Source organism: Delphinapterus leucas, chromosome 6 (assembly GCF_059928025.1).
Source record: "Delphinapterus leucas isolate spDelLeu-1000000601 "Yukka" chromosome 6, BTC_Dleu_Yukka2, whole genome shotgun sequence".
NCBI classification, from domain to species: Eukaryota; Metazoa; Chordata; class Mammalia; order Artiodactyla; family Monodontidae; genus Delphinapterus; species Delphinapterus leucas.
The window spans coordinates 19712261-19739653 of NC_143134.1; the positions used below are offsets into that span (position 1 = coordinate 19712261).

The window sequence follows — 27393 nt, forward strand, 5'->3', positions numbered from 1 at the left end:
GCAGGACCGTCTCTGGTTCTTGGGCAGCAACACAACAAGCCGAGTCCCCCGCCCCCTTTTCTGCGCCTGCGCAGTCCCTCCCCTAGCCCTGACGTCAGGACCCGCCCCGGCCACGTGATGACAACACAACAAGCGACGGGGCGGGGCGGGGGCGTTCCCAGGCGAGCGACAGACGTGGAGACACGGGAGTCACGCTGACGCGCGCGCCAGGAATGAATTCCTGCCTGTCATTTGTACCGGCCGGATGGAGTGAGGTATGTGGCTGGAAGTGGGGTAGAGGATGGGGAGACGTGTGTAATGAGGAAGTGCAAGGCCCTCAGGTGCTGGCACGCAGGTCTCCCACACCTATAGGACCAACGTTATTTATCCAATACGTGAGCATTTCTTTTTTAATACCTGTAAGGACTCAGTCTGTAATAGGTATCGTGGTGACACAAAGTAAGCAAAAGTTCCCGTGCCTCCCCGTCATAAAACTGAAATAAAGCTGGTGGAACACTGACACGCCAGTGAACAATGTAAGGCAGGCCAGACTTTTTCGTTGTTAAACAATTTAAAAAAAAATTAATTACAAACAACACGCATTGTTAAAATAAAACAAAAGGAAAATTTCAGGAAAACATAGAGAAGAAAATAATCACCCACATCCCATCACTTAACCCATTTCTGGGGCTTGACATGGCAAGCCATGTTTCGTTTACGTGGGTGACAGTAAACTATGTTCCTAAACGTTCCACCTACTTCCTCTCTCCATGTCTTTATCGTTTCCTTGGTTTCGTCTATGTGTGACATCTATTTTTCTCATTTGTCTTTTAACCTGTTTCACTTTGCTGAAGTTAAAATTTTCAGGCAATGAGACCTATTATTTTTATATGACTTGGGAATACCCTCACACCTTGATTTTGAATCTACTCCCTATAATTTTTCCTAATTTTCTTATAGGTGTAATTTTTATATTTATACCCCTAATCCATCTGAAACTTATTCTTGTATGTGTAAATTGCTTAACTTCAATTCTTCCCAACTGACCCAACAGTATTTATTAATTTTTAAGTCGTCCTTTCCACCCTGATTTGAAATTGCACCCTTATCACATTCTAAATTCCCACAAAAATGGGAGTTCATTTCAGGTTTCTCTACAGTAGCTCTATTAGATAACTATTAGAGAAAGTTTGTTTAAAATTTTTCTTTGTTTAATTACTCTTCAGATGAATTTGGGGGGGATGACTGACATACAAAGTTGTCTTCCATTCAGACATATCCCTCATTCTATTTTTATTAAAAATTTTAAAAGGTGTTCTTTAAAAAGATCTTAAACATTTCATAAACTTTTTTGAGTTTTAGTATAATCTTATACTCATTTTTTTAAAGAAACATAGAAAGTTTCCTTTTCTATGTTCTTGAGTAGGTAAAATTGAAATTAATTTTCTGTTTCCCTTTAGGAAACATCCAGACCTAGTGGGGTTGTTTTTTGCAGGAGCGGGTAGCTCTGTTTCTGTAGGATGTTACCTTTATTTCTTATGTTGTGTTATTTGGACTTTATTTTCTCATGATTATATTACCTAATGGTTAATCTATTTTATTGGCTCTTTTAAACCCAGTTCCTTCTTCCTAATTGTATGATTCTTAAATCCTTTTTTATCAGCTTGAGATATAATTCACATACTATACAGTTAATCCATTTAAAGTTCACAGTTCACTGTTTTTTGTTATATTCAGAGTTGTGCAGCCATCACTACAGTCTAATTTTGGACTTTTGTCGCCCCCAAAAGAAACCCTATGCTCATTAGTTATGTCTCATTTTTCCTAACTTCTTACATTTGATGCTTATTTCATTCCTGCTTTCTTTATTTGGGTATTTAAGAATTTTTCCCTGGTCAGAGTATGTTTTTGTACTATTTTTAGTTTGGAGATTTTTCTTAGGTTTTCTTTGAAGCGTAATACATCGTTCCTTTTGGGGAAAGTTCCATGAGTATTTGAAAAGAAGGTATGGTTTCTGTGTTCAGGGCAGCAGGTCTGATGTATCTATTGTACTACCTTAGTAATAATGTCATTTAAGCTTTTTATATTTCCCCCCTCTCTATGTCTTATGGATTTCAAGAGGTCAATTAATATTTCCCACTCCTGATATGTTTCTATTTCTTCTATCTCGTTTGTCATTGAGGCTTCATTATTTGATGCATAGATGCTCATAACTGTGTCTTTATCATTATGAATTGGTCGTAATTGTGTCCTCAGGCCAACCTTGTCTGTTATTGAAATCATGATTCTGGTTTTTATTATTGTTATTATTGTTGTTTTTGTTCAGTTGCAACATTTTGATGTACTTCTACCCACTCTTTTAATTTCCTACTTTTCTGAATCACTTTCTATTAGGTGTGTCACCTGTTAACTGCAGAAAAGCAGTCTTTGCATTAGGATGTAATCAGAATTTCTTTTTCTTTTAATAGGGCAGTTTAACACATTTACATTTATTGATAGTTTACATGTAATTGGATTTAATATTGTTATTTTACATCGTGTTTTCCAGTTAATATCTTAAAATATCTTTCACTATGGCCCTATTTGTTTTCCAATGTATTTCATCATATAACCTAGAAATTTTAATTTTTGTTCAATTAGTAGCCTTTATAACTGCATATTTATATAATTCGGTCATTTCTTTAGATGGTTTCATTTAATGCTCAGAAAGGAACAATAGTGAAATTAGCATAATGCCCCTTCTTCCTCCTTTCCCTCTCCTACCCACTTTTTTAGAAGATCATGTTCTCTCTTAATATTTACCTGCATGTCCATAGCCTAACTTTATGAGTTAAGGAACTGAAAAAAGACCAAACTAAACCAAGGGCTAGCAGAAGGAAATAAATAATAAATATTATAGCAGAGATAAACATAATAGGCAAATAGTAAAATGACAGAGAGAATCAACAAAACCAAAAGTTGGCTCTTTGAAAATTCAACAGAATTGACCAGCCTTTAGCTAGACTGACAAGAAAAAGAGAAGAAGCAAATAGCTAGAATCAAAAGTGAAAGTGGGGACCTTACTACCAACTTGACAGAACTATGAATAAGAGAATACTGTGAAGAATTATGTGGCAACAAATTATAATTTCTCAGTGGTTACCATGAAGGTTACATTTAGCATCCTAAGTTTATAGCAATGTACAGTTGACCCTTGAACAACATGGGATTGAACGGCACGGGTCCATTTGTATGTGTTTGTTTTTTTTTTCAATAAGCACGACTATAATAATACATGATCCGTGGTTGGTTGAATCCGCAGGTGTGGAACCTCAGATACAGAGGGCCCATTGTAAAGTTATACATGGATTTTCAACTGTGCCCATAACCCCCATGTTGTTGAAGGGTCAAGTGAAGTTGGAATTGATACCAACATAGCTTCACTGACATAGAAAAACTGTTCCTGTATAGCTTCGCTCCCTTTTATGTTGTTATTGCTGCAAATTATGTCTTGATACATTGTATGCCCTTTAACCTAGACTTATAATTACTATTTTATGCATTATTCTTTTAAATCATATAGGAAACAAAAAGAGGAGTTAACAGACCAGAACCACGGTAACAATGGTTTTATGTTTACCTATGTACTTACCTTTACTGGGGTTCATAAGTCTTTGAGTTACCTTTCATTTCAGCCTGAGGATTTATTTATTTTTTTTAAGCATTTAAGGTATTGAAAGTCTACTAGTGATGAACTCCCTCATTCCTTAGCTGGGAATGTCTTAATTCCGTCTTCATTTTTGAAGGATAGTTTTGCCAGATATAGAATTCTTGGTTGGTAGTTCTTTCTTTCAGCACTTTTTTCAATATTTTCCTACTATCTTCTTACCTCTGTAGTTTCTGATGAGAAATCAGCTCTTCAGAAATTCGTTTGTTTTATCTTTTAGATTCCACATATAAGTGATAACATACAGTAATATAACATACAGTATTTGTCTTTCTCTGTCTGACTTATTTCACTAAGCATAAATACTCTCTAGGTCTATCCACACTGTTGCGAATGGCAGAATTTCATTCTTTTTTATGGCTGAGTAATATATGTGTGTACATTACATATTCTTTATCCATTCATCTATTGATGAACACTTAGGATGCTTCCATATCTTGGCTATTGTAAGTAATTCTACTGTGAACATTGGGGTCATGTATCTTTGCAAATTAGTGTTTTCGTTTTCTTCAGATACATACCCAGAAGTAGAATTACTGGATCATATGGTATTTCTATTTTCTGTTTTTTGAGGAACCTTCATATTGTTTTCAGTAGTGGCTGCACCAATTTACAATCCCACTGACAGTGTACTAGGGTTCCATTTTCTCTACATCCTTGCCAACATTTGTTCTTTGTAGACTTTTTGATGACAGCCATTTTGATAGGTGTGAGGTGATATCTCACTGTGGTTTTGATTTGCACTTCTCTGATGATTAGCAATGTTGAACATTTTTTCACGTGCCTGTTGGCCGTCTGTATATCTTCTTTGGAAAAAATGTCTATTCAGGTCTTCTGCCCATTTTTTAATTAGGTTGTTTGGTTTTTTGCTTGTTTTCTGATGCTAAGTTGTATGAGCTGTTTATGTATTTTGGATATTAACCCCTTATTGGTCATATCATTTGCAAATATTTTCTCCCATTCAGGAGGTTGTCTTTTTGTTTTGTCTATGATTTCCTTTGCTGTGAAAAAGCTTTTAAGCTTAATTAGGTACCATTTGTTTAATTTGCTTTGTTTCTTTTGCCTTAGGAGACAGGTCCAAAACAATATTGCTACCATTTATGTCAAATAGTGTTCTGCCTCTGTTTTCTTCTGGGAGTTGTATGATTTCTAGTCTTACATCTAGGTCTTTAATCCATTTGGGTTTTTTTTTTTAATTTTATTTTTTTATACAGCACGTTCTTATCAGTCATCCATTTTATACACATCAGTGTATACATGTCAATCCCAATCTCCCAATTCATCACACCACCCCCACCCCCCTGCCGCTTTCCCCCCTTGGTGTCCATACGTTTGTTCTCTACATCTGTGTCTCAATTTCTGCCCTGCAAACTGGTTCACCTGTACCATTTTTCTAGGTTCCACATATATGCGTTAATATGCGATATTTGTTTTTCTCTTTCTGACTTACTTCACTCTGTATGACAATCTCTAGATTCATCCACGTTTCTACAAATGACCCAATTTCATTTCTTTTTATGGCTGAGTAATATTCCATTGTATATATGTACCACATCATCTTTATCCATTCGTCTGTCGATGGGCATTTAGATTGCTTCCACGACCTGGCTATTGTAAATAGTGCTGCAGTGAACACTGGGGTGCATGTGTCTTTTTTTTTTTTTTTTTCGGTACGCGGGCCTCTCACTGTTGTGGCCTCTCCCGTTGCGGAGCACAGGCTCCAGACGCGCAGGCTCAGCAGCCATGGCTCACGGGCCCAGCTGCTCCGCGGCATGTGGGACCTTCCCGGACCGGGGCACCAACCCGTGTCCCCTGCATCGGCAGGCGGACTCTCAACCGCTGCACCACCAGGGAAGCCCCCTCATGTGTCTTTTTGAATTACGGTTTTCTCTGGGTATATGCCCAGTAGTGGGATTGCTGGGTCATATGGTAATTCTATTTTTAGTTTTTAAGGAACCTCCATACTGTTCTCCATAGTGGCTGTATCAATTTACATTCCCACCAACAGTGCATGAGGGTTCCCTTTTCTCCACACCCTTGCCAGCATTTGTTGTTTGTAGATTTTCTGATGATGTCTATTCTAACTGGCATGAGGTGATACCTCATTGTAGTTTTGATTTGCATTTCTCTAATAATTAGTGACGTTGAGCAGCTTTTCATGTGCTTCTTGGCCACCTGTATGTCTTCTTTGGAGAAATGTCTATTTAGGTCTTCTGCCCATTTTTTGATTTGGTTGTTTGTTTTTTTAATATCGAGCTGCATGAGCTGTTTATATATTTTGGAGATTAATCCTTTGTCCGTAGCTTCATTTGCAAATATTTTCTCCCATTCTGAGGGTTGTCTTTTCGTCTTGTTTGTAGTTTCCTTTGCTTTGCAAAAGCTCTTAAGTTTCATTAGGTCCCATTTGTTTATTTTTGTTTTTATTTCCATTACTCTAGGAGGTGGATCAAAAAATATCTTGCTGTGATTTATATCATAGAGTGTTCTTCCTATGTTTTCCTCTAAGAATTTTATAGTGTCCAGTCTTACATTTAGGTCTCTAATCCATTTTGAGTTTATTTTTCTGTATGGTGTTAGGGAGTGTCCTAATTTCATTCTTTTACATGTAGCTGTCCAGTTTTCCCAGCACCACTTATTGAAGAGACTGTCTTTTCTGCATTGTATATCCTTGCCTCCTTTGTCATAGATTAGTTGACCATAGGTGGGTGGGTTTATCTCTGGGCTTTCTGTCCTGTTTCATTGATCTATATTTCTGTTTTTGTGCCAGTACCATATTGTCTTGATTAAGGTACCTTTGTAGTATAATCTGAAGTCAGGGGACCTGATTCCTCTAGCTCCGTTTTTTTCCCTCAAGACTGCTTTGGCTATTTGGGGTCTTTTGTGTCTCCATACAAATTTTAAGATTTTTTGTTTTAGTTCTGTAGAAAATGCCATTGGTAATCTGATAAGGATTGCATTGAATCTGTAGATTGCTTTGGGTAGTATAGTCATTTTCACAATATTGATTTTCCAATCCAAGAACATGGTATATCTCTACATCTGTTGATATCATCTTTAATTTCTTTTAATTTCTTATAATTAAGTGTCTTATAGTTTTCTGCATACAGGTCTTTTGTCCGCTTAGGTAGGTCTTATAGTTTTCTGCATACAGGTCTTTTGTCTGCTTAGGTAGGTTTATTCCTAGGTATTTTGTTCTTTTTGTTGCAGTGGTAAATGGGAGTGTTTCCTTAATTTCTCTTTCAGATTTTTCATCATTACTATATAGGTATGCAAGAGATTTCTGTGCATTAATTTTGTGTCCTGCAACTTTACCAAATTCATTGATTAGTTCTGGTACTTTTCTGGTTGCATCTTTAGGATTCTCTATGCATAGTATCATGTCATCTGGAAACAATGACAGTTTTACTTCTTCTTTTCCAATTTTTATTCCTTTTATTTCTTTTTCTTCTCTGATTGCTGTGGCTAGGACTTCCAAAACTATGTTGAATAATAGTGGCAAGAGTGGACATCCTTGTCTTGTTCCTGATCTTAGAGGAAATGCTTTCAGTTTTTCACCATTGAGAATGATGTTGGCTGTGGGATTGTCATATATGGCCTTTATTATGTTGAGGTAGTTTCCCTCTATGCCCACTTTCTGGAGAGTTTTTATCATAAACGGTGTTGAATTTTGTCAAAAGCTTTTTCTGCATCTATTGAGATGATCATATGGTTTTTATTCCTTAATTTGTTAATGTGTTGTATCACGTTGATTGATTTGCATGTACTGAAGAATCCTTGCATTTCTGGGGTAAATCCCACTTGATCATGGTGTATGATCCTTTTACTGTGCTGTTGGATTCTGTTTGCTAGTATTTTGTTCAGGATTTTTGCATCTGTGTTCATCAGTGATATTGGTCTGTAATGTTCTTTTTTGTAGTATCTTTGTCTGGTTTTGGTATCAGGATGATGGTGGCCTCATAGAATGAGTTTGGGAGTGTTCCTCCTCTGCAATTTTTTGGAACAGTTTGAGAAGAATGGGTGTTAGCTCTTTTCTAAATGTTTGATAGAATTCACCTGTGAAGCCATCTGGTCCTGGACTTTTGTTTGTTAGAAGATGTTTAATCACAGTTTCAATTTCATTACTTGTGATTGGTCTGTTCATATTTTCTGTTTCTTCGTGGTTCAGTCTTGGAAGGTTATACCTTCTAAGAATTTGTCCATTTCTTCCAGGTTGTCCATTTTATTGGCATAGAGTTGCTTGTAGTAATCTCTAAGGATACTTTGTATTTCTGTGGTGTCTGTTGTAACTTCTTCTTTTTCATTTCTAATTTTATTGATTTGAGTCTTCTCCCTCTTTTTCTTGATGAGTCTGGCTAATGGTTTATCAATTTTGTTTATCTTCTCAAAGAACCAGATTTTAGTTTTATTGATCTTTGCTATTGTTTTCTTTGTTTCTATTTCATTTATTTCTGCTCTGATCTTTATGATTTGTTTTCTTCTGCTAACTTTGGGTTTTGTTTGTTCTTCTTTCTCTAGTTCCTTTAGGTGTAAGTTTAGATTGTTTATTTGAGATTTTTCTTGTTTCTTGAGGTAGGCTTGTATAGCTATAAACTTCCCTCTTAGAACTGTTTTGGCTGCATCCCATAGGTTTTGGATCATCATGTTTTCATTATTATTTGTCTCTAGGTATTTTTTGATTTCCTCTTTGATTTCTTCAGTGATCTCTTGGTTATTTAGTAACGTATTGTTTAGCCTCCATGTGTTTGTGTTTTTTACGATTTTTTCCCTGTAATTCATTTCTAATCTCATAGCATTGTGGTCAGAGAAGATGCTTGATATGATTTCAGTTTTCTTAAATTTACTGAGGCTTGATTTGTGACCTAAGATATGATCTATTCTGGAGAATGTTCCCTGTGCATTTGAGAAGAAAGTGTAATCTGCTCTTTTTGGATGGAATGTCCTATAAGTATCAATTAAATCTATCTGGTCTATTGTGTCATTTAAAGCTTGTGTTTCCTTATTTATTTTCATTTTGGATGATCTGTCCGTTGGTGTAAGTGAGGTGTTAACGTCCCCCACTATTATTGTGTTACTGTCGATTTCCTCTTTTATAGCTGTTAGCAGTTGCCTTATGTATTGAGGTGCTCCTGTGTTGCGTGCATATATATTTATAATTGTTATATCTTCTTCTTGGATTGATCCCTTGATCGTTATGTAGTGTCCTTCTTTGTCTCTTGTAACATTCTTTATTTTAAAGTCTATTTTATGTGATATGAGTATTGCTACTCCAGCTTTCTTTTGATTTCCATTTGTATGGAACATCTTTTTCTATCCCCTCACTTTCAGCCTGAATGTGTCTCTAGGTCTGAAGTGGGTCTCTTGTAGACAGCATGTATATGGGTCTTGTTTTTGGATCCATTCAGCAAGCCTGTGTCTTTTGGTTGGAGGATTTATTCCATTCATGTTTAAGGTGATTATCGATATGTATGTTCCTATTACCATTTTTTTAACTGTTTTGGGTTTGTTTTTGTAGGTCCTTTTCTTCTCTTGTGTTTTGCACTTAGAGGAGTTCCTTTAGCATTTGTCGTAGAGCTGGTTTGATGGTGCTGAATTCTCTTAGCTTTTGCTTGTCTGTAAAGCTTTTGATTTCTCCATCGAATCTGAATGAGATCCTTGCGGGGCAAAGTAATCTTGGTTGTAGGTTCTTCCCTTTCATCACTTTAAGTATATCATGCCACTGCCTTCTGGCTTTTAGAGTTTCTGCTGAGAAATCAGCTGTTAACCTTACGGGAGTTCCCTTGTATGTTATTTGTCGTTTTTCTTTTGCTGCTTTCAATAATTTTTCTTTGTCTTTAAGTTTTGCCAGTTTGATTACTATGTGTCTAGGTGTGTTTGTCCTTGGGTTTATCCTGTATGGGACTTTCTGCACTTCCTGGACTTGGGTGGCTCTTTCCTTTCCCATGTTAGGGAAGTTTTCGACTATAATCCTTCAAATATTTTCTCAGGTCCTTTCTCTCTCTCTTCTCCTTTTGGGTCCCCTATAATGCAAACGTCGTTGCGTTTAATGTTGTCCCAGAGGTCTCTTAGGCTGTCTTCATTTCTTCTCATTCTTTTTTCTTTATTCTGTTGTGCAGCAGTGAATTCCAGCATTCTGTCTTCTAGGTCACTTATCCGTTCTTCTGCCTCAGTTATTCTGCTATTGATTCCTTCTAGTGTAGTTTTCATTTCAGTTATTGTGTTGTTCATCTCTGTTTGTTCTTTAATTCTTCTAGATCTTTGTTAAAGATTTCTTGAGTCTTCTTAATCTTTACCTCCATTCTTTTTCCAAGGTCCTGGATCATCTTCACTGTCATTCTTCTGAATTCTTTTTCTGGAAGGTTTCCTATCTCCACTTCATTTAGTTGTTTTTCTGGGGTTTTATCATGTTCCTTCATCTGGTGCATAGCCCTCTGCCTTTTCATCTTGTCTATCTTTCTGTGAATGTGGTTTTTGCTCCACAGGCTGCAGGATTGTAGTTCTTCCTGCTTCTGCTGTCTGCCTTCTGGTGGATGAGGCTGTCTAAGAGGCTTGTGCAAGTTTCCTGATGGGAGGCACTGGTGGTGGGTAGAGCTGGTTGTTGCTTTCGTGGGCAGAGCTCAGTAAAACTTTAATCCACTTGTCTGCTGATGGGTGGGGCTGGGTTCCCTCCCTGTTGGTTGTTTGGCCTGTCAACCCAACAGGAGCCTACCTGGGCTCTTTGGTGGGGCTAATGGTGGTCTCTGGGAGGGCTCACGCCAAGGAGTACTTCCCAGAACTTCTGCTGCCAGTGTCCTTGTCTTCACGGTGAGACACAGCCACCCCCTGCCTCTGCAGGAGACCCTCCAACACTAGAAGGTAGGTCTGGTTCAGTCTCCTATGGCGTCACTGCTCCTTCCCCTGGGTCCCAGTGCACACACTACTTTGTGTGTGCCCGCCAAGAGTGGAGTCTCTGTTTCCCGAGTTCTGTCGAAGTTCTGCAATCAAATCCCACTAGCCTTCAAGTCTGATTCTTTAGGAATTCCTCCTCCCGTTGCCAGACCCCCAGATTGGGAAGCCTGATGTGGGGCTCAGAACCTTCGCTCCAGTGGGTGGACTTCTGTGGTATAAGTGTTCTCCAGTTTGTGTGTCACCCACCCACCAGTTATGGGATTTGATTTTATTGTGTTTGCGCCCCTCCTACCATCTCATTGTGGCTTCTCCTTTGTCTTTGGGTGTGGCGTATCTTTTTTGATGAGTTTCAGTTTCTTCCTGTCGATGATTGTTCAGCAGTTAGTTGTGATTCTGGTGTTCTTGCAAGAGAGAGTGAGAGCATGTCCTTCTACTCCGCCATCTTGAACCAATCCTCTCCAGTTTTTTTGTTTTTTATATATGATGTGAGGAAATGTACTAATTTCATTCTTTTACATATAGCTGTCCTGTTTTCCTGGCACCACTTATTGAAGATACTGTGTTTTCTCAATTTTATATTCTTGCCTCCTTTGTCGTAGATTAATTGAGCATAAGTATGTGGGTTTATTTCTGGGCTCTCTGTTCTGTTCCTTTCATCTATGTGTCTCTTTTTATGCCAGTACCATGATGGTTTGATTACTGTAGCTTTGTAGTATAGTCTGAAGTCAGGGAGCATGATAACTCCAGCTTTGTTCTTTTCTTCTTAAGACTGTTTTGGCAATTTAGGGTCTTTTGTGGTTACATATAAATTTTAGGATTAGTTGTTCTAGGTCTGTGAAAAATGTCATGGGTATTTTGATAGGGATTGCATTAAATCTGCAGATTGCTTTAGGTAGTATGGACATTTAAAAAATATTAATTATTTTAATCCAAGGACACAGGATATCTTTTCATCTTTGTACCATCTTCAGTTTCCTTCATCAGTATTTTATGGTTTTCTGAGTATAGCTCTTTCACCTCCATAGTTAAGTTTATTCCTAGTTATTTTATTTTTTATGAGATTTAAATAGGATTATTTTCTTGCTTTCTCTTTCTGATAGTTATTAGTGTACAAAAAAGCAACAGATTTTTGTATATTAAGCTTGTATCCTGCAACTTTGTGAATTCATTTATTACTTCTCCAGTAGCTTTTTGGTGGAGATTTTAGCTTTTTCTCTGTGCAATGTCTGTCATCTGCAAATAGTGACAGTTTACTTCTTTTTATAATTTCTTTGGGAAGGTGTCTGTTAAGGTCTTTGGCCCATTTTTTAAAAATTTGATCGTTTGTTTTCTTTGTTGAATTTTAAAAGTTCTTTGTATATTTTGCAGAACAGTCCTTTATGAGATATGTCTTTTACAAATATCTTTTCCCAGTCTGTAAATTGTCCTTTCTTTCTCTTGTCAGTGTCTTTCAAAGAGCTGAAGTTTTTTATTTTAATGAAATTCACCTTATCAATTATTTCTTTCACAGACTGTGCCCTTGGTGTTGCAATGAAAAAGTCATTGCCAAAAGCAAGGTCTTCTAGATTTTTTTCCTATGTCATCTAACAGTTTTATAGTTTTATGTTTTACATTTAGATCTGTGATCTATTTTGAGCTAATTTTTGTGAAGGATGTAAAGTCTGTGTCTAGATTCATTTTTCTTCTTTAGCCTATTGATGTGATGGTTTACATTAATTGATTTTCTATTAATGTAATGGCCTTGTAATGAACTGGCCTTGCATACCTGGGATAAGTCCCACTTATTTGTGGTATATACTTTTTTAAATACATTGTTGGATTTGATTTGCTAATAACTTTTGAGGATTTTTAAGTTTATGTTCATGGGAGATATTGGTTTGCAGTTTTCTTATAATGTCTTAGTCTGGTTTGGGTATTTGATACCCCAAGTTTGGTATTTGGTATTACGGTATGCTGGCCTCATGGAACGCATTAAGAAGAATCCTCTCTGCTTCTACCCTCTGAAACAGATTCTAGAGAATTAATATGATTTCTTCATTAAGTGGTTGTTATAATTCACCAGTGAACCCATCGTGGCCTAGTGCTTTATGTTTTGGAAGATTTTTAATTATTAATTCAATTTCGTTAATAGATATAGGCCTATTTAAATGGCCTGTCGCTTCTGGTGTGAATTTTTGCACATCTTTTTTTTTTTTTGCAGTACGCGGGCCTCTCACCGTTGTGGCCTCTCCCGCTGCGGAGCACAGGCTCCGGACGTGCAGGCCTAGCGGCCACGGCTCACAGGCCCAGCCGCTCCACGGCATGTGGGATCCTCCCGGACCGGGGCACGAACCCGTGTCCCCTGCGTCGGCAGGCGGACTCCCAAACACTGCGCCACCAGGGAAGCCCCTGCACATCTTATCTTTCAAGAAATTCATCCGTTTCGTGTAGACTGTCAAATTTGTAAGTAGAGAGTTATTCATAGCATTCCTTTATTTTCCTTTTAATGTTCATGGGATCTGTATTGATGTTCCCCGTTCATTTCTTATATTAATAATTTGTGTCCTTTCTCTTTTATTCTTAAGTAGCGTAGTGAGTGGTTGATTGATTTCATTGATCTTTGAAAAGAACTAGCTATTTGTTTCTTTTATTTTTTCTATCAATTTTCTGTTTTCTATTTCATTGATTTTTCTTTTAGTTTTTATTAATTTTCTTCTGTGTAGTTTTGACTTAATTTGTTCTTCTTTTTCTAGTTTCCTAAGATGGGACCTTACATTATTTATTTTAGATCTTTCTTCTTATTTTAATACATGCATTCAATAGTATAAATGTCTCTAAAGCATTGCTTTCACTGCCTTCCACAGATTGTGATTACTTATGCTTTAATTTTCATTTAGGTCAAATATTTTTATATTTCTCTTGAAATTTATTTGTTGACCCGTGTGTTATTTAGAAGTTTGTTGTTTAATCTCTGAGTCTTTTGTGATTTTCCAGCTTCTTTCTGTTATTGAATGCTATTTAATTCCACTGTGGACTGAGAGCAGTTATTATATGACTTCTATTCTTTTAAATTTGTAAAGGTATGTTTTAGGGCCAGAATGTAATCTAGCTTGGTGAATGTTTCATGTGAATTTGAGAAAAAGTGTATTCTGTGGTTTTGCATGAAGCAGTTTATATCTAGTTGAACAATGGTGCTGTTGATTTCCACTGTGTCTTTAATGGTTTTCTGCCAGTCTAATCTGTCCATTTCTTACAGAGGTGTGTTGACATCTCTGACCATAATAATAGATTCATCTGTTTCTCCTTGCAGTTCTAGCTGTAAAGTAAAAAGCTTTTTTTAAAATTAATTAATTTTTTATTTTTGGCTGTGTTGGGTCTTTGTTGCTGCACACGGGCTTTCTTCAGTTGCAACGAGCGGGGGCTACTCTTCATTGCAGTGAACAGGTTTCTCATTGCGGTGGCTTCTCCTGTTGCGGAACATGGGCTCTAGGAGAGTGGGCTCAGTAGTTGTGGCTCACGGGCTTAGTTGCTGCACGGCATGTGGGATCTTCCCGGATCAGGGCTCGAACCCACGTCCCCTGCATTGGCAGGCAGATTCTTAACCTCTGTGCCACCAGGGAAGTCCCCATTCCTTTACTTTTAATCTATGTTTGTTTTTCTGTTTAAAATAAACTTTTTTGTAGGTAACATGTAGGTGGGTGCTGTTTTTTGATTCACTCTGACAATCTCTGTCTTTTATTTGGCACATTTATGTTCAAAGTGATTATTAACATAGTTGGATTAATATTTACCACATTTATCACCATTTTCTTTTCTTTTTATTCAGTTTATTTAAACTAAAGAAATAAAAACAGTTTACCCATTTCTCCTACCCCTGTATTGTGCCTCTGGTGACCACCAGTCTCTTCTCTGTATCTATGAGCTTGGTTTTATTTATTTATTTATTTGATTCCACATAAAAGAGAGATCATATGGTAATTGTCTTTCTCTGTCTGACTTATTTCAATTAGCATAATGCCTTCAAGATACATCCATGTTGTGGCAAATGGCATGATTTCATTCTTTATTATTGCTGTTGCTTGTTACTGTTTTCTGTTTTTTGCCCAGGTTCTTCCTATTTTTGTCTTCCACTCTTTTCCTGTCTTATGTTATTTTTTTTTTTTAAGTAATGTGTAAATACCTGAATAACTCTTTTTCCAAATGTATTTATTTATTTATGGCTGTGTTGGGTCTTCGTTTCTGTGCATGGGCTTTCTCTAGTTGTGGCAAGCAGGGGTCACTCTTCATCGCGGTGCGCAGGCCTGTCACTATTGCGGCCTCTGTTGTTGCGGAGCACAGGTTCCAGACGCGCAGGCTCCCAGACCAGGGCTCAAATCCGTTTCCCCTGCATTGGCAGGCAGATTCTCAACCACTGCACCACCAGGGAAGCCCTGTCTTATGTAATTTTATTGGACAGTTTATATGATTCCATTTTGTCTTCTTAGCATATCATTTATACCTTTTTCCCTCTTTTTTCAGTGGTTGCCCTAGAGTTTGCAATATACATTTACAATTAATTCAGATCTACTTTCAAATAACACTGTACTGCTTCCCAGGTAGTATGAGCAACTTATAATAACAAAATAATCCTAATTCCTCCATCCCTTCTCTAGTATTATTTATTTATTTATTTATCTATTTATTTATTTAGGGCTGTGTCGGGTCTTTGTTGCTGCACGTGGGCTTTCTCTAGTTATAGTGAATGGGGGCTGCTCTTTGTTGCAGTGCATGAGCTTCTCATTGCGGTGGCTTCCTTTGTTGCAGAGCATGGGCTCTAGAGTGCAGGCTCAGTAGTTGTGGCGCATGGGCCTAGTTGCTCCGCGGCATGTGGGATCTACCCGGACCAGGGCTCGAACCCACGTCCCCTGCATTGGCAGGCGGATTCTTAACCACTGTGCGACCAGGGAAGTCCCTTCTCTGGTATTATTGTTGTCATTTATTTCACTTACACATGAGCATATATACATCGTTGATATTATTATTATTTTGAACAAACTATTCAAAACTGTTCAAACTGTTATCTGTTAAGTCAGTTAAGAATAAGAAAAATACCTTTTTATTTCACCTTCAGTTATTCCTTCTCCAATGCTTTTCCTGTCTTTCTGTAGATCCGAGTTTCTGACCTATATCATTTTCTTTCTCAAGAAAAACATTTCTTGCAAGGCAGGTCTACTGGAACAAATTTCCTCAATTTTTGTTTGAGAAAATCTTTATTTCTCTTTCATTTTTGAAGAATAATTTCACAGTATACAGAATTCTAGATTTTTTTTCCTCTCAACATTTTAAATATTTTACTCTCTTCTTGCTTTCATGATTTCAGAGGAGAGGTCACTTGTAATTCTTATCTTTGTTCCTCTATAGATAAGGTGTTTTTTTCTTTAGCTTCTTAAGAATTTTTTTCTTTATCTTTGATTTTCTGTACTTTGAAAACAATATGCCTTGGTGTCATTTTATTTTGTTTTGTTTTGCTTTTTAAATTTTATTCAATTTTATTTATTTTTGGCTGCATTGGGTCTTTGTTGTGGCACGCAGGATCTTTCGTTGTGGCCTGCGAGCTTCTCTCTAGTTGTGGCGCGCGGGTTCCAGAGTGTGTGGTCTTTGTAGTTGCAGCACGTGGGCTTAGTTGCACCGTGGCATGTGGGATCTTAGTTCCCTGACCAGGGATCAAACCCCTGTTCCCTGCATTGGAAGGCAGATTCTTACCACTTGAGTACCAGGGAAGTCCCTGTTTTGTTTTGCTTTTTTTTTGCGGTACGCGGGCCTCTCACTGCTGTGGCCTCTCCCGTTGTGGAGCACAGGCTCCGGACACGCAGGCTCAGCGGCTATGGCTCACGGGCCCAGCCGCTCCGCGGCACGTGGGATCTTCCCGGACCAGGGCACGAACCTGCGTCCCCTGCATCGGCAGGCGGACTCTCAACCACTGCGCCACCAGGGAAGCCCTTGTTTCGCTTTTATCCTGCTTGGTGTTCTGCGTTTTTTGTATCAGTGATTTGGTATTTGACGTTAATTTAGGGGAAAACTCTTAGTCATTATTTTTTTCAAATATCTTTTTTCCTTTTTCTCCTTTTTTCTCCTTCTGTTATGACCTGTGTATGTTACACCTTTTGTAGTTGTCCTACAGTTCTTTTGTAGGTTTCCTAAATGGGAAAACAATGAAGGAAATCATAGCAAGGCACATCATAATTATGTGGCCAAAAAAAAAAGTGATAAAGAGAAAATCTTAAAAGTGATAGCTAAAAAACGACACACGACTTACAGAGAGACAAAGATAAGAAAACAGCAAACTCCTCATTGAAAACTATGGAAGGCAGAAAGTATTGGAATTTCTTAAAAGTGCTGAAAGCAAAAAGCCTACCTAGAATCTATATCCAATGAAAATTTCCTTTAATAAATACATTACAAGATATCACATCATCATTAAATATGCCAACATCATAATAGCTACTGTTTAAATGCCAGGAAGTTTGCCACGTAAATTACTTCAGTTGATCTTCACCACACCCTGTGAGTTTAAGTATCATTATCAGTATCATTTTACCAGTGAGGAATCTGAAGCTTAGATACATTGAGTAGCTTCAGCAAGGTTATAGAGGACTAATCAAAAAGCCAGGATGTATTCACTCAGTCATTCAATAAAATATTCTTTGAGCACTTCTCAAGTGCCAGGCATGTTTTGGCATCCAGATCACTGCAGTTAAGAAGGCCTCTTTATTGTAGCTTCCTATCTCAGTAGAGAGACAGGTAATTATCAAGTGTGTGATTGAAATAACTTCAGATAGTAACAAGCACCAAGAAGTAAATAGAAGGTCAGCGGTTGGTGATTAAGACTAACTGAAGGATGTGGACTAGATTTAGTCTGCAGAAAACTCTCTGAGGAGTAGACATTTGAACGAAGACATAAAGGAGCAGCCTTGTGATGACCAGAAACTTGGCATGCTCAGAGCACAGGCAGGAGGCCTGAGAATGGCAGCAGAAGGCCCAGACGGGAGCCCTAGAAGAGGAAAAGGGGGCGAGAGACAACGGCCTGTTCTTTAGCACTTGGTAAACTGCATTAGGGTTTCCTTGATGTAGGGAAGCAGATTTCAGTGAAGGCAAAGTACATTACTGAGGAAAGCCTGAATTACTCCCAACTGCCCTGGTAAATGTCCCTTTTCCATATTTATTATGATGAGAAAAGCCACATGCAAGTGAGTTCCTAGTTAGGGGGGTAGGACGTGTGGTCTAGCCGGGGCCACTTTGGGGGAAGGCCTGAAGATGAGTCTGTACCATAAAACGTTATTTACCATGGGGGGACATTTGTATATTACGTGTGAGTTAAGCTGGGTCTAGATGCCAAAGAGTTTGTAGATACTACACTGTATGTCGTGGATGTCTACACATTGCCTTCATCCAAACCCAGTTAGCTAATACATCAGGTAGAAGGTGGTGTCACACATTTACAATAGCAGCTAAAGTTATTGTGTACTTAATATGAGCCAGGCTTTATAGGTACCTCATATAGATAATTTTCTATTTAGTTCCCTCAACAATCTTACAAGTTAGGTATTATTACTATTTTACAAATAAGAAAACTGAGACACTTGCGAAGTACCATACACAAGATGACAGTGATAGAGCTAGTACTCGAACCCAGAACCATTTGACTGCAAAGTACAAACTCACCGCTACTATGCTCCCTTTTCATTTTCACACATATGTGAATGAAGTGGCCAGTGTATTCTGGTTGTAATCTAGTTTCTTGGCCTCCAAGGCACTGTCTAGAAAATTGGCTCCAGTTGGGCCAGATTCTTCTTTCCCCAGATTTACAGAGATCCCACCTGGACACACCAGCTGCACTGCCAGGCACCCTTCCTTCAGAACTTTTTACTAATCACAGAGTTCCTACTTGTTAGTTATGGGGTTATGCGAAGTTTAGTCTATGAGGTGTAATTATTTAGCATTTGACTTGTAGGAAAGGATTGGTTTCCTTTCAAATGCTCAAAAAAAAAAAAAATGCTGGCTGCCCATGCATTCATCCGGGGAATGATTTCTCTCAAATTATAGTTTTACTTTCCTGTCAAGAGAAAGAGCCACAGTTGTTATCATGCAGAAAATATTTTGCCTTGATCCCTGAAGTTTCATCGAGTTTGAGAACTCTGCAGTGTTATCGCTTTTGGAAAAATAAGGACCAAATGATATAAATCAGTCAGGAAATGGACATACTGATCCATAATTTTGGGAACTGCTTTGGCACCTGTAATATTGATATCTAAATTAGGATCTTAAGGGAATTCCCTGGAGGTCCAGTGGTTAAGAATCCGAGCTTTCACTGCTAAGGGCCTGGGTTCAATCCCTGGTGGGGGAACTAAGATCCCACAAGCCATGCGGTGCAGGGCCAAAAGAAACAAACAAAAATAAATTAGGATCTTAAGCTTGTGGCGCTAACAAAGCTTTGTCTACACCCTTTCTGGTGGATACTTGTATCCAAATTTTAAATATAGTCTATTGATCTAGAACTTTCACTTTCAGGAAATCGGCCTAACAAAATAATCAAAGAGTCTGTACATGGATAGTCATTGCAGCATTATTAGCAACAAAAAATTTAGAAAAAAAACTAGATGTGGCCAATAAAGTCAGTTTAATACGCAATGGTATATCCTTGTAATACAGTCATTAAAAATGAAAATGCTTATCAGTGATGGGAAAATGTGGGTCATAATGTGAAAATAGTTTACAGAACAGTATGAATAGCACTCCATGTTTTGTATATATGAAAGCAAAACAAATGATCTCTGAGAGGTAGAACTGTGGATGGACTTTTTTTTTCTTTACCGGCAGTCTAAAGTAGTGGTAAGACTGTGGGCTCTGGAGATGACCAACTGGGTAGTATTTACTAGCTGTGTAGCTCTAGGCAGGTTACTTTGAGAAAATTAATTTATGTAAAATCCTTAGTACAGTGCAATTATCATCATCGTCATTACCATTATAAAATGGAAATTAAGTAAAAATACAGATGTCTTTAACCTCAGAGAGGCATTGTGTGTAATGTAGCACAAAAAACCATGGGACCCAGAGTAAGAAAAACTGGGTCCCGTGTCCACGCTTACCAGTGGTGAGACACTGGGCGAGTTACATCCTCTCTGAGCCTGATCAAGGGTCGAACAGGGATACTAACCCTCTCTCACTATCTCAGGGATATAGTAGGGATCAAATGGGATGTTTCTAAGAGCGCTACATAAACCATGATGTACTCTGCAAACTATTTGATAATTATTAATTATATTGAGTATGAATTCCATGTCATACCCAATTACAAATAATTTTGCCTTATTTTGGCCCTAAGTCTAAAGCAGAGGTGTAAACTTAGTAGTTTCAGAAGGAAGAGAAGTAAGTAAACATGGTAGAATAAATCGAAGAATGAGCTGTTGAGAGGCCTTCTCATCCAGTGACCAGATCAGCTTTTCTGCAAGATCGGTCATCGTTTGCTGCCAGTTGAGAGTGAAGGGAGGCTAAGAGGAGGAAAGAACTTTATAATATTTTCTTAGACTGGCAGGGTTCCAGGTGTGGCATTACACCACATCCTAACCACCTTGTTCTTTGCCACTTAAGGTAACAACTACATAACCTGATCAGTGGATTCTTTCAGGCGTTACTAAGTAAACTGTGGGCAGCAAGAGTTTGATCTAGATTGGGGCTAATAAATTAACATTTTCAAAGATACTGTGAGGAAGCAAAATGTCACTTGGAAAACTTCAAATTATGGTGCTTCATTCCGCGGACTCTGCTGAGAGATTCAGAGAATAATAAAATAATACATTTCAGTTCTCAAAAGGGACATATATTACAGTTCTCTTTGTAGAGTGACTCACAGCTAATGTGACCCTTGACAGAACAATTTTATATTGTGTCATCTTTCAAATGAGGAGTTTGGTTTAATGACATTTGAGTTCCCTTTAAGCAATAAAGTAATTATTGATGTATATAGATCAAGATTAATTAATGCTAATGGGGCACATTATTCGGTACTTTGGAGTGAATACTTCACCTATAACAATTCTCCCCTCTTATAACCTTAATGGAGTGCAGAATTAGAACACCACTAATAGAAATGAGAGTGCAATGAAGGGATAAAATGATTCATAATAAAACCATCAAACATAAAAATGAACATAAAGGAACTTCTTCTCATTTTAAGCTGGAGAAGGACTTTCTAACTATAAATAACTCTTTGGTTTGACTATGAAATAATAAATGAAAACGCAGTTTATGGTATTTTGTTAAAGTAGTCTGAGCAGACTAAGACAAAAGATAAGAGAATGTTATGAATAACTGTGCTCATAAATGTGACAGCTTAGGTGAAATGGACAATTTCCTTGAAGGGCAAACTGCCAAAACTCATTTAAGAAATGATAGATAATTTGTGTAATTTTATGTCTTCAAAACAATTGAATTCAGATAACAACCTTTCAATAAGGAGGCCCAAGTGGCATCACTGGTGAATTCTACCCAACATTTAAGGAAGAAATTATATGAATTCTATCTACAATCTTCAATAATATAGGTGAGGAGAGAAACATTTTATGAGGTATTACACTGACCAATGACATTAAAAAGTAAGGAAACTAGAGATCAATATCTCTCATGAACCTTGAAGCAAAAATACTGGTTCCACAATTAAAAATCAGTGTAATTCACCATGTCAACCTTACGAAGAATGATCATTTTAATAGATGCAGAAAAAACATCTGACAAAATCCAACATCCATTCATAATTAAGAACTCTCAGAAAACTAGGAGTAAAAGGGAATTTCCTCAACCTGATAAAGACCATCTACAAAAATCTACACCTGATACACTTAATGGTAAAAGACTGCATGCTTGCCCCCTAATACTGGTGACAAGGCAAGGATGTGTCTGATATCACCACTCCTTTCACCATCATACTGGAAGGTCTAACCAGTGCAGCAAGACAAGAAAAAGAAATAAAAGGCGTTGGAAAGGAAAACTGGAAAGACTGGAAAAAAATAAAACATTTATTATAAATAATAATCTGCAGACATGACTACGTAGAAAACTTTTTAAAAATCTACATAAGTGAATCTGGCAAGGTGTCAGGATACAAGGTCAAAATACAAAAATCAATCGTATATCTAGATATTAGCAATGAACATTTTGGAAATTGAAAATTTTTAAAGTACCATTTACAAAAGCACACACAAAAAACCCCATAAAGTACTAACAATATATGTGCAAGATCTGTATGCTAAAATCTAAAAACACTGATAAAAGAAATCAAAGACCTATATAAATGGAGCAACATGCTGCATTCATGGATTGGAGGACAAATATTAAGAGGTCCACTCTCCCTGAACTGGTCTATGGATTCAATGCAATCATTATCAAAATCCAAGCAGGTGGTTTTGTTCTTGTCAACAGGCTGATTCTAAAATGTACATAGCAAGGCAAAGGAACTAAAATTAGCAAAACAGCTTTCAAAAAGAACATAGTTGCATTACTTATGCAAAGCTACAGTGATCACGCAGTGTAGTATGGGTGAAAGCTCAGACGTATTAACTAATGGAATAGTTCAGAAATAGGCTAATGCTGTGTCAACTGATTTTCAACAAAGGTGCAAAGAAAAATGAACCTTAATCTATATATGGTACATATATAATTTTTATATGTAAACAGATACAAAAACCAACTCAAATCAATCAGACGTAAATATAAAAACTGAAAACTATTAAACTTCTAAAAATATTAAAAATTTTTGTCACCTTAAGTTAGGCAGATTTCTTAGATATGACACCAAAAGCATAACCCATTGAAGAAAAAGTTGAAAAAGTGGACTTCTGTGAAAATTAAGAATTTCTGCTCTTCAAAAAGCTCTGTGCAAAGACAAACCTCATACTGGGAGAAAATATTTATAGAGCATATGTGATAAAGTCTGGTATCCAGATTATAGAAAATAATATCTGACTAGAAACATGTAAACACAAATTGGGTTACCATTTTTGACTTTTTCTGATTGACCAAGATAAAACACGAGGTTTTTGTCCATTATTGAGGGTGTGAAGATAGGGGTGTATTTGTGATGGAACTTCCATTTTTGGAACAGAAATTTGACAATATGTACCAAATCTTAAATACACCCATATCCTTTAATACAGTAATTACAGTTCTAGGAGTGTATCCTAAAAATCTTACACACCAAGGCTGGTATGTATGGTCACTATTCCAATATTTCCACTTGCAAAAATGAAAATAAACATCAATCTTGGTAACAGGCACTAGTTAAATAAATAAAGGACCAGCCGCAGATTATGAGGCTATTCAGAGGGGAAATCTGGCTTCAAGTATGCCCAGAAGAGAGAGGACAAAAGAAATTCATACAAATGTGAATGGGAGTTTTCTCTGCATGATTAACTGCTGGGGTATTTTTTCTTTTCTTGGTCTATCTGAAGAACATGTATTCAGAAGGCAGAAGTTACTTTTTTTTTAAAGGAATTTAGACATTCCAGAGTTAAATCAGCATAAACGTGCAACATGAAAGTCCTGGTCTCCTTGTTAAGGAGAAAGTGAACATGGTACATAAGGATCTGATTTTGCAAGGGGAAGGGGGCAGACTGAGTAATCTATGACTGAAAGGGCAGTTCATAATTCTCTTCCAGTTTCATTTTTGCTACTTGTCCCGTAAGGTATGACCATGACAGCATAGTTGCTATTTGGGTTCCCCCTCCATCACTCACTCCAGGATCATGTTGAATAGCGGTTTTATTTGTGCATAAATACACTTCGGACTTTCCCTTTATCTGGTTCCCAAATTTGGTTTTTAATAATGAAGCTCTTTCAATATAGAAACAGAATCTCATTTATGCATTCTCAAAAATACAAAAATTGTGTTGGTCAAGGCTTAACTGGTGTCCCCTAGTGGGAAAGTCCTCAAATAACTGGCTGTTGTTCACGTAAGTGCAGAACATTTTTAAAAGGTAAATAAATACTAGCTTTCTCCCTTTAGGCCAGTTTAATTATTTTTGTTTGCCAAATTGCTCCTTTTGCAGGAAACTAAATTTTGTAGTGCCTTCCTTTTTATAGGTACGTGCTAAGGTGGGCCTTTTCATACGTATTATTAACTTTAAGCCTGCAAGGTGGGCGTTCATTTCTTACACAGTAGGTCACAAAGTTCAATACCATTATGCAATAACATGTCAAGGAGACAAAACTCAATTTATCATTACACTTAAAACCAGCATCTGAGAACCTCAAGACTTTGTAAATTCTCTGAGCTTTTGATTAACACCAAAGAGTGAGACATAATGTCTTGACCTTATATGCACAGTTACAAGATGAAGTGGAACGAGTTTCCAAGGCTTTCTGGAGAGGAGGGGTGTGTAAAAAACCTCTTTTAACCATGGTGTCTCTCTCACACACACACACAAAGCTTTAATTATCAACCGTCTGAACAGATAAGTATCTAAAATAGTAATGCTCTCAAATACTACAGTAAAATTGACTTGATTCTTTATTACCTAGCATATACCTGTCTTTTCTTTCTTTTTTAGGGGTAGGGGTTGGGCTTGGCTTTGTTCTTCCAGAAGTGCACATTACTATCCCCCCTTGAATTTTTATGCGGTAGAAAGAAGATGCTGAAGCAGTATTCCCCAACAAGGTAATGATTTAAATTTCACTAAAATACTTCTATCAGTAACTGTTTAGCTTTCACAAATAATTTTCCAAGAACCAACATGTTACTTGTATAAATACTGTTACAAACTAAAAGAACCTCAGTTTTATTATTTTTAGTTTTCCTTAGGAATGTCTGTGAACAGAATAATCCTCACATTGAAGGTTGTTTTTTAAATCCTCACTTAATTTGAAAGGAAAAAGAGTGTGTGAATGTACTTTTCTATTCCAAAGTCTCAGGGCTTCACAGAAGAAAGCTTAATATCCAATAGTTAAGTTATATAAACATGAGTTTATACAGATACAGATTTATATAACTATTGCCCAGCCACTAAATAAAGATCAAGAGATTAACAGAATGAAAGTTTTTTTTCCTACCATAACTTTTCAAAAAGGTTAAGACAGAGGGATAGAATATGTATATATTTGTAGGTGTCAAGAGAATAGGAGAGAATACAAGCAACTTGACAAGACTAAGTGTATTCTATAAAAGATTAACCACGACCATGAGTGGCTGGGCTTATAGTTTGCTACACCAAAGAAATTAAAAATTGATACTTGAGAATATTGTTATAATAATTTATAATAGCATTCCTTTATAGAGGCATTTTAATTTAAGCAATGTTTCTCTCTTAAATATATAAAACTAACCCTTAGTGTCATGGATGAGAATCGTCATAGCTACTGCTAAATGAAAGAACAATTTCCAAGAGCTGTTTGATGGTGTTATTTTAATACCTACACCCAAACTTTAGGGAAGCAATCTCCCAAGAAGATCTTCTGGAAAACTGCCTGATCTGCTCATGGCAGGGGAATAGCCCACTTCCAAGTCAAGCATGAAGAAAAACACAAGTTATGAATGTACCCAAGATCCCCAAATAAATTAGTAAAAGTGCCATTATTTTAAGAATTATCAGACATATAATCAAAGTGTTTAAACACAAATTCAAATTTGTTAAGTCCAAAAGATACAGTAATTTTATTACATATAATTTCTCCTGTGTGCTAAAAATGTTAACTTACAAGACATAATATCTGTATAAGTGTAGAGGGAATTATGGTGGAATTCTTTAATCATTTTTCATTGGTGAGAAGAGAACAATAAGGTAGTGGACAAATAATAAGAAGCACTCAGAGTCCTCTAAAATTCAAGGTTGTATATTACTGCTCAACCAAAACATACTACCATTCTCTAATATAAATGCCTACTCATTTATCTTTGAAAAATAAAGGTCATTCTTTCTCCATTAAAGCTTCTGCAGGATTGACACAAAGGTTCATTCTACCTATTAAAAATAGGGGTACTCTTCATCTTTGGATAAGGTATCACCATTTAGGGAAAATGTAGTCATATACATATTACTAAATTTTTATTTGAGGCAGCTGTTGGAATCCATTAAGCACTTTTGGAACACTGTACCTTTAAAGTTTGTCTTTAACATTAATAGCTTTGGAAAACCAAAAATAAAAGAAAAACATCTATGACAAAGTACATTTCATTCAGATTTGATAGCAGTAAAATACAAAAAAAAAATTTAGTGCAGTGTCCATTTTATCTATGTAAATCACTTGAGGATAGTTTTATGTTATAGTTTTATGACTGACTGATAAAAAAAGTTTTAACTTGTTTAAAAACTTTAAGACTTTGACTTAGTATTTAGTAACACAAAAATGAAATTAAGCACTGTAAAGTCTTTAAAAATGAAGTTCTACAAATTTGGTTCCCATTTACAACAGTTTCATTAACAGATAATGAATTAAGTGTAGATACAATGTATCCAATACCCTTATAACTACAGTAAAAAAAAAAATCTAGTAGCATGTATAGATCATGATATCCTTAGTAATATCAATATATAGTCAAAACATGTTCATACAGAACCAATACCTCTCCTCCATGTAAAAGAACACTTGTTAAAAATAATTAACAAAAATACCCATAAAACAATGGAACCTCATTTCATTTCACTGCACCCAAAGCTATGACACAAAATATTGGCTTAAAGGGGTAGATTAAAAAGAAAAAGAAAACCAGATTCTCCATTCTTTGTCACTTTTATTCAGTAGTAGTTTTTTTTTTCCTTATTTTCAGTGCCAGACATGGCAAGGAGTGATTACAGCCAACTGTTATTAAAACATTTGTTCGCAACATATAACCCCTTTACCACTGACCCCAAACTGACTCGTTTTGTGTGCTTTCGTTCTTTCCTTTTTTATACCACCACCAAGACTGGGTGGAGGGGCAAGGGTAAGAGAGATGAAGGGGAAGAGTCCAGGAGGCCAGAAGAGGAGGAATGCTACAAGCCACAGTAAGAATGAGCTGTATTTAATTTAAAAAAGGGGGGAGGGGTGTACCCCACAAATGATACAGTAATGAGGATACACAATTAAATCCCATAAGCATGACTGAAGGCTTTCACTTGTGTTTGACGTCATCACAATGGAAGGCATAAAAAGTGGAGTAAATCAATGTTGATACAGTCCAATCTAGTCCATTAGGCAAGATGGTGCAAGAAGTCATTTAAATTAAAAGTGCCCTACCCTTACCTAAATGGCTAGCAGACATGGAGAACACCACAGTGAGGAATCCACAGAGCTTTCTCCATGTAGCTATTAAAAATGTGTTGTCGAATGGCACATTGTCAAACACTGGAAAAGGGGCGCCACAATGGACCTCTCTTTTTTAAGTATGAATGCTAGATTCAACTATCTCAACTAAGCAGGAAGTGGGCTCTTCTGCTAGGAATGCCAACCCTAATTCACTTTGTCTTGAAATATATACAGATTGTTTGTAGTAGCTACAGCAATGATATTCTCCTTGGGGTGCCAGGCTGTATGAAGTATTTTCTTGTTGAAGTCTAGGCTGTCAACGCTTATTTCATCTTTCTTTCGCTTGCCACTTGCACACACTTTGCGTGGCTTCAGAACTGTGCGAGGTTTATTGTTTTCCCGTGATGCTTCTAGGGTTATGTCTCGCTTTGTGTTCCGGTCAAACATTCTGAAGAAATTATTGTAAGATCCAGTCATGACAACACTGTAAAAGTAGACAGAGCACTCAGTCAAATAATGAACATTAGTTTTCAATGGTGAAACCTTGCCTAGTACTCCAAAGAAAGAGCTACTTCAAGCAGATCTGGATTTAA

At 36.9% G+C, this 27393-nt stretch overlaps 1 protein-coding gene and 1 long non-coding RNA gene across 8 annotated transcripts in view; one reads left to right on the forward strand and one right to left on the reverse strand.

Annotated features, from left to right (window-relative positions):
- Nucleotides 1–11: 11 nt before the first annotated feature.
- On the forward strand, nucleotides 12–25689 carry LOC115802910 (uncharacterized). Its single transcript, XR_004023507.2, has 3 exons — nucleotides 12–254; nucleotides 12771–13012; nucleotides 24130–25689. It is a non-coding gene; the product is annotated as an uncharacterized LOC115802910 (long non-coding RNA).
- An 866-nt stretch (nucleotides 25690–26555) lies between these two features.
- PPP2R2A (protein phosphatase 2 regulatory subunit Balpha) overlaps nucleotides 26556–27393 on the reverse strand; it is an 82966-nt gene continuing 82128 nt past the window's right edge. For all 7 annotated transcript variants that reach the window (XM_022595024.3, XM_089912788.1, XM_089912786.1 and 4 more), the window contains one exon: nucleotides 26556–27284. In XM_022595024.3, coding sequence (XP_022450732.1) covers nucleotides 27005–27284 — 280 coding nt within the window. In that variant the 3' untranslated portion in view covers nucleotides 26556–27004. The remainder of the gene's footprint in view (nucleotides 27285–27393) is intronic.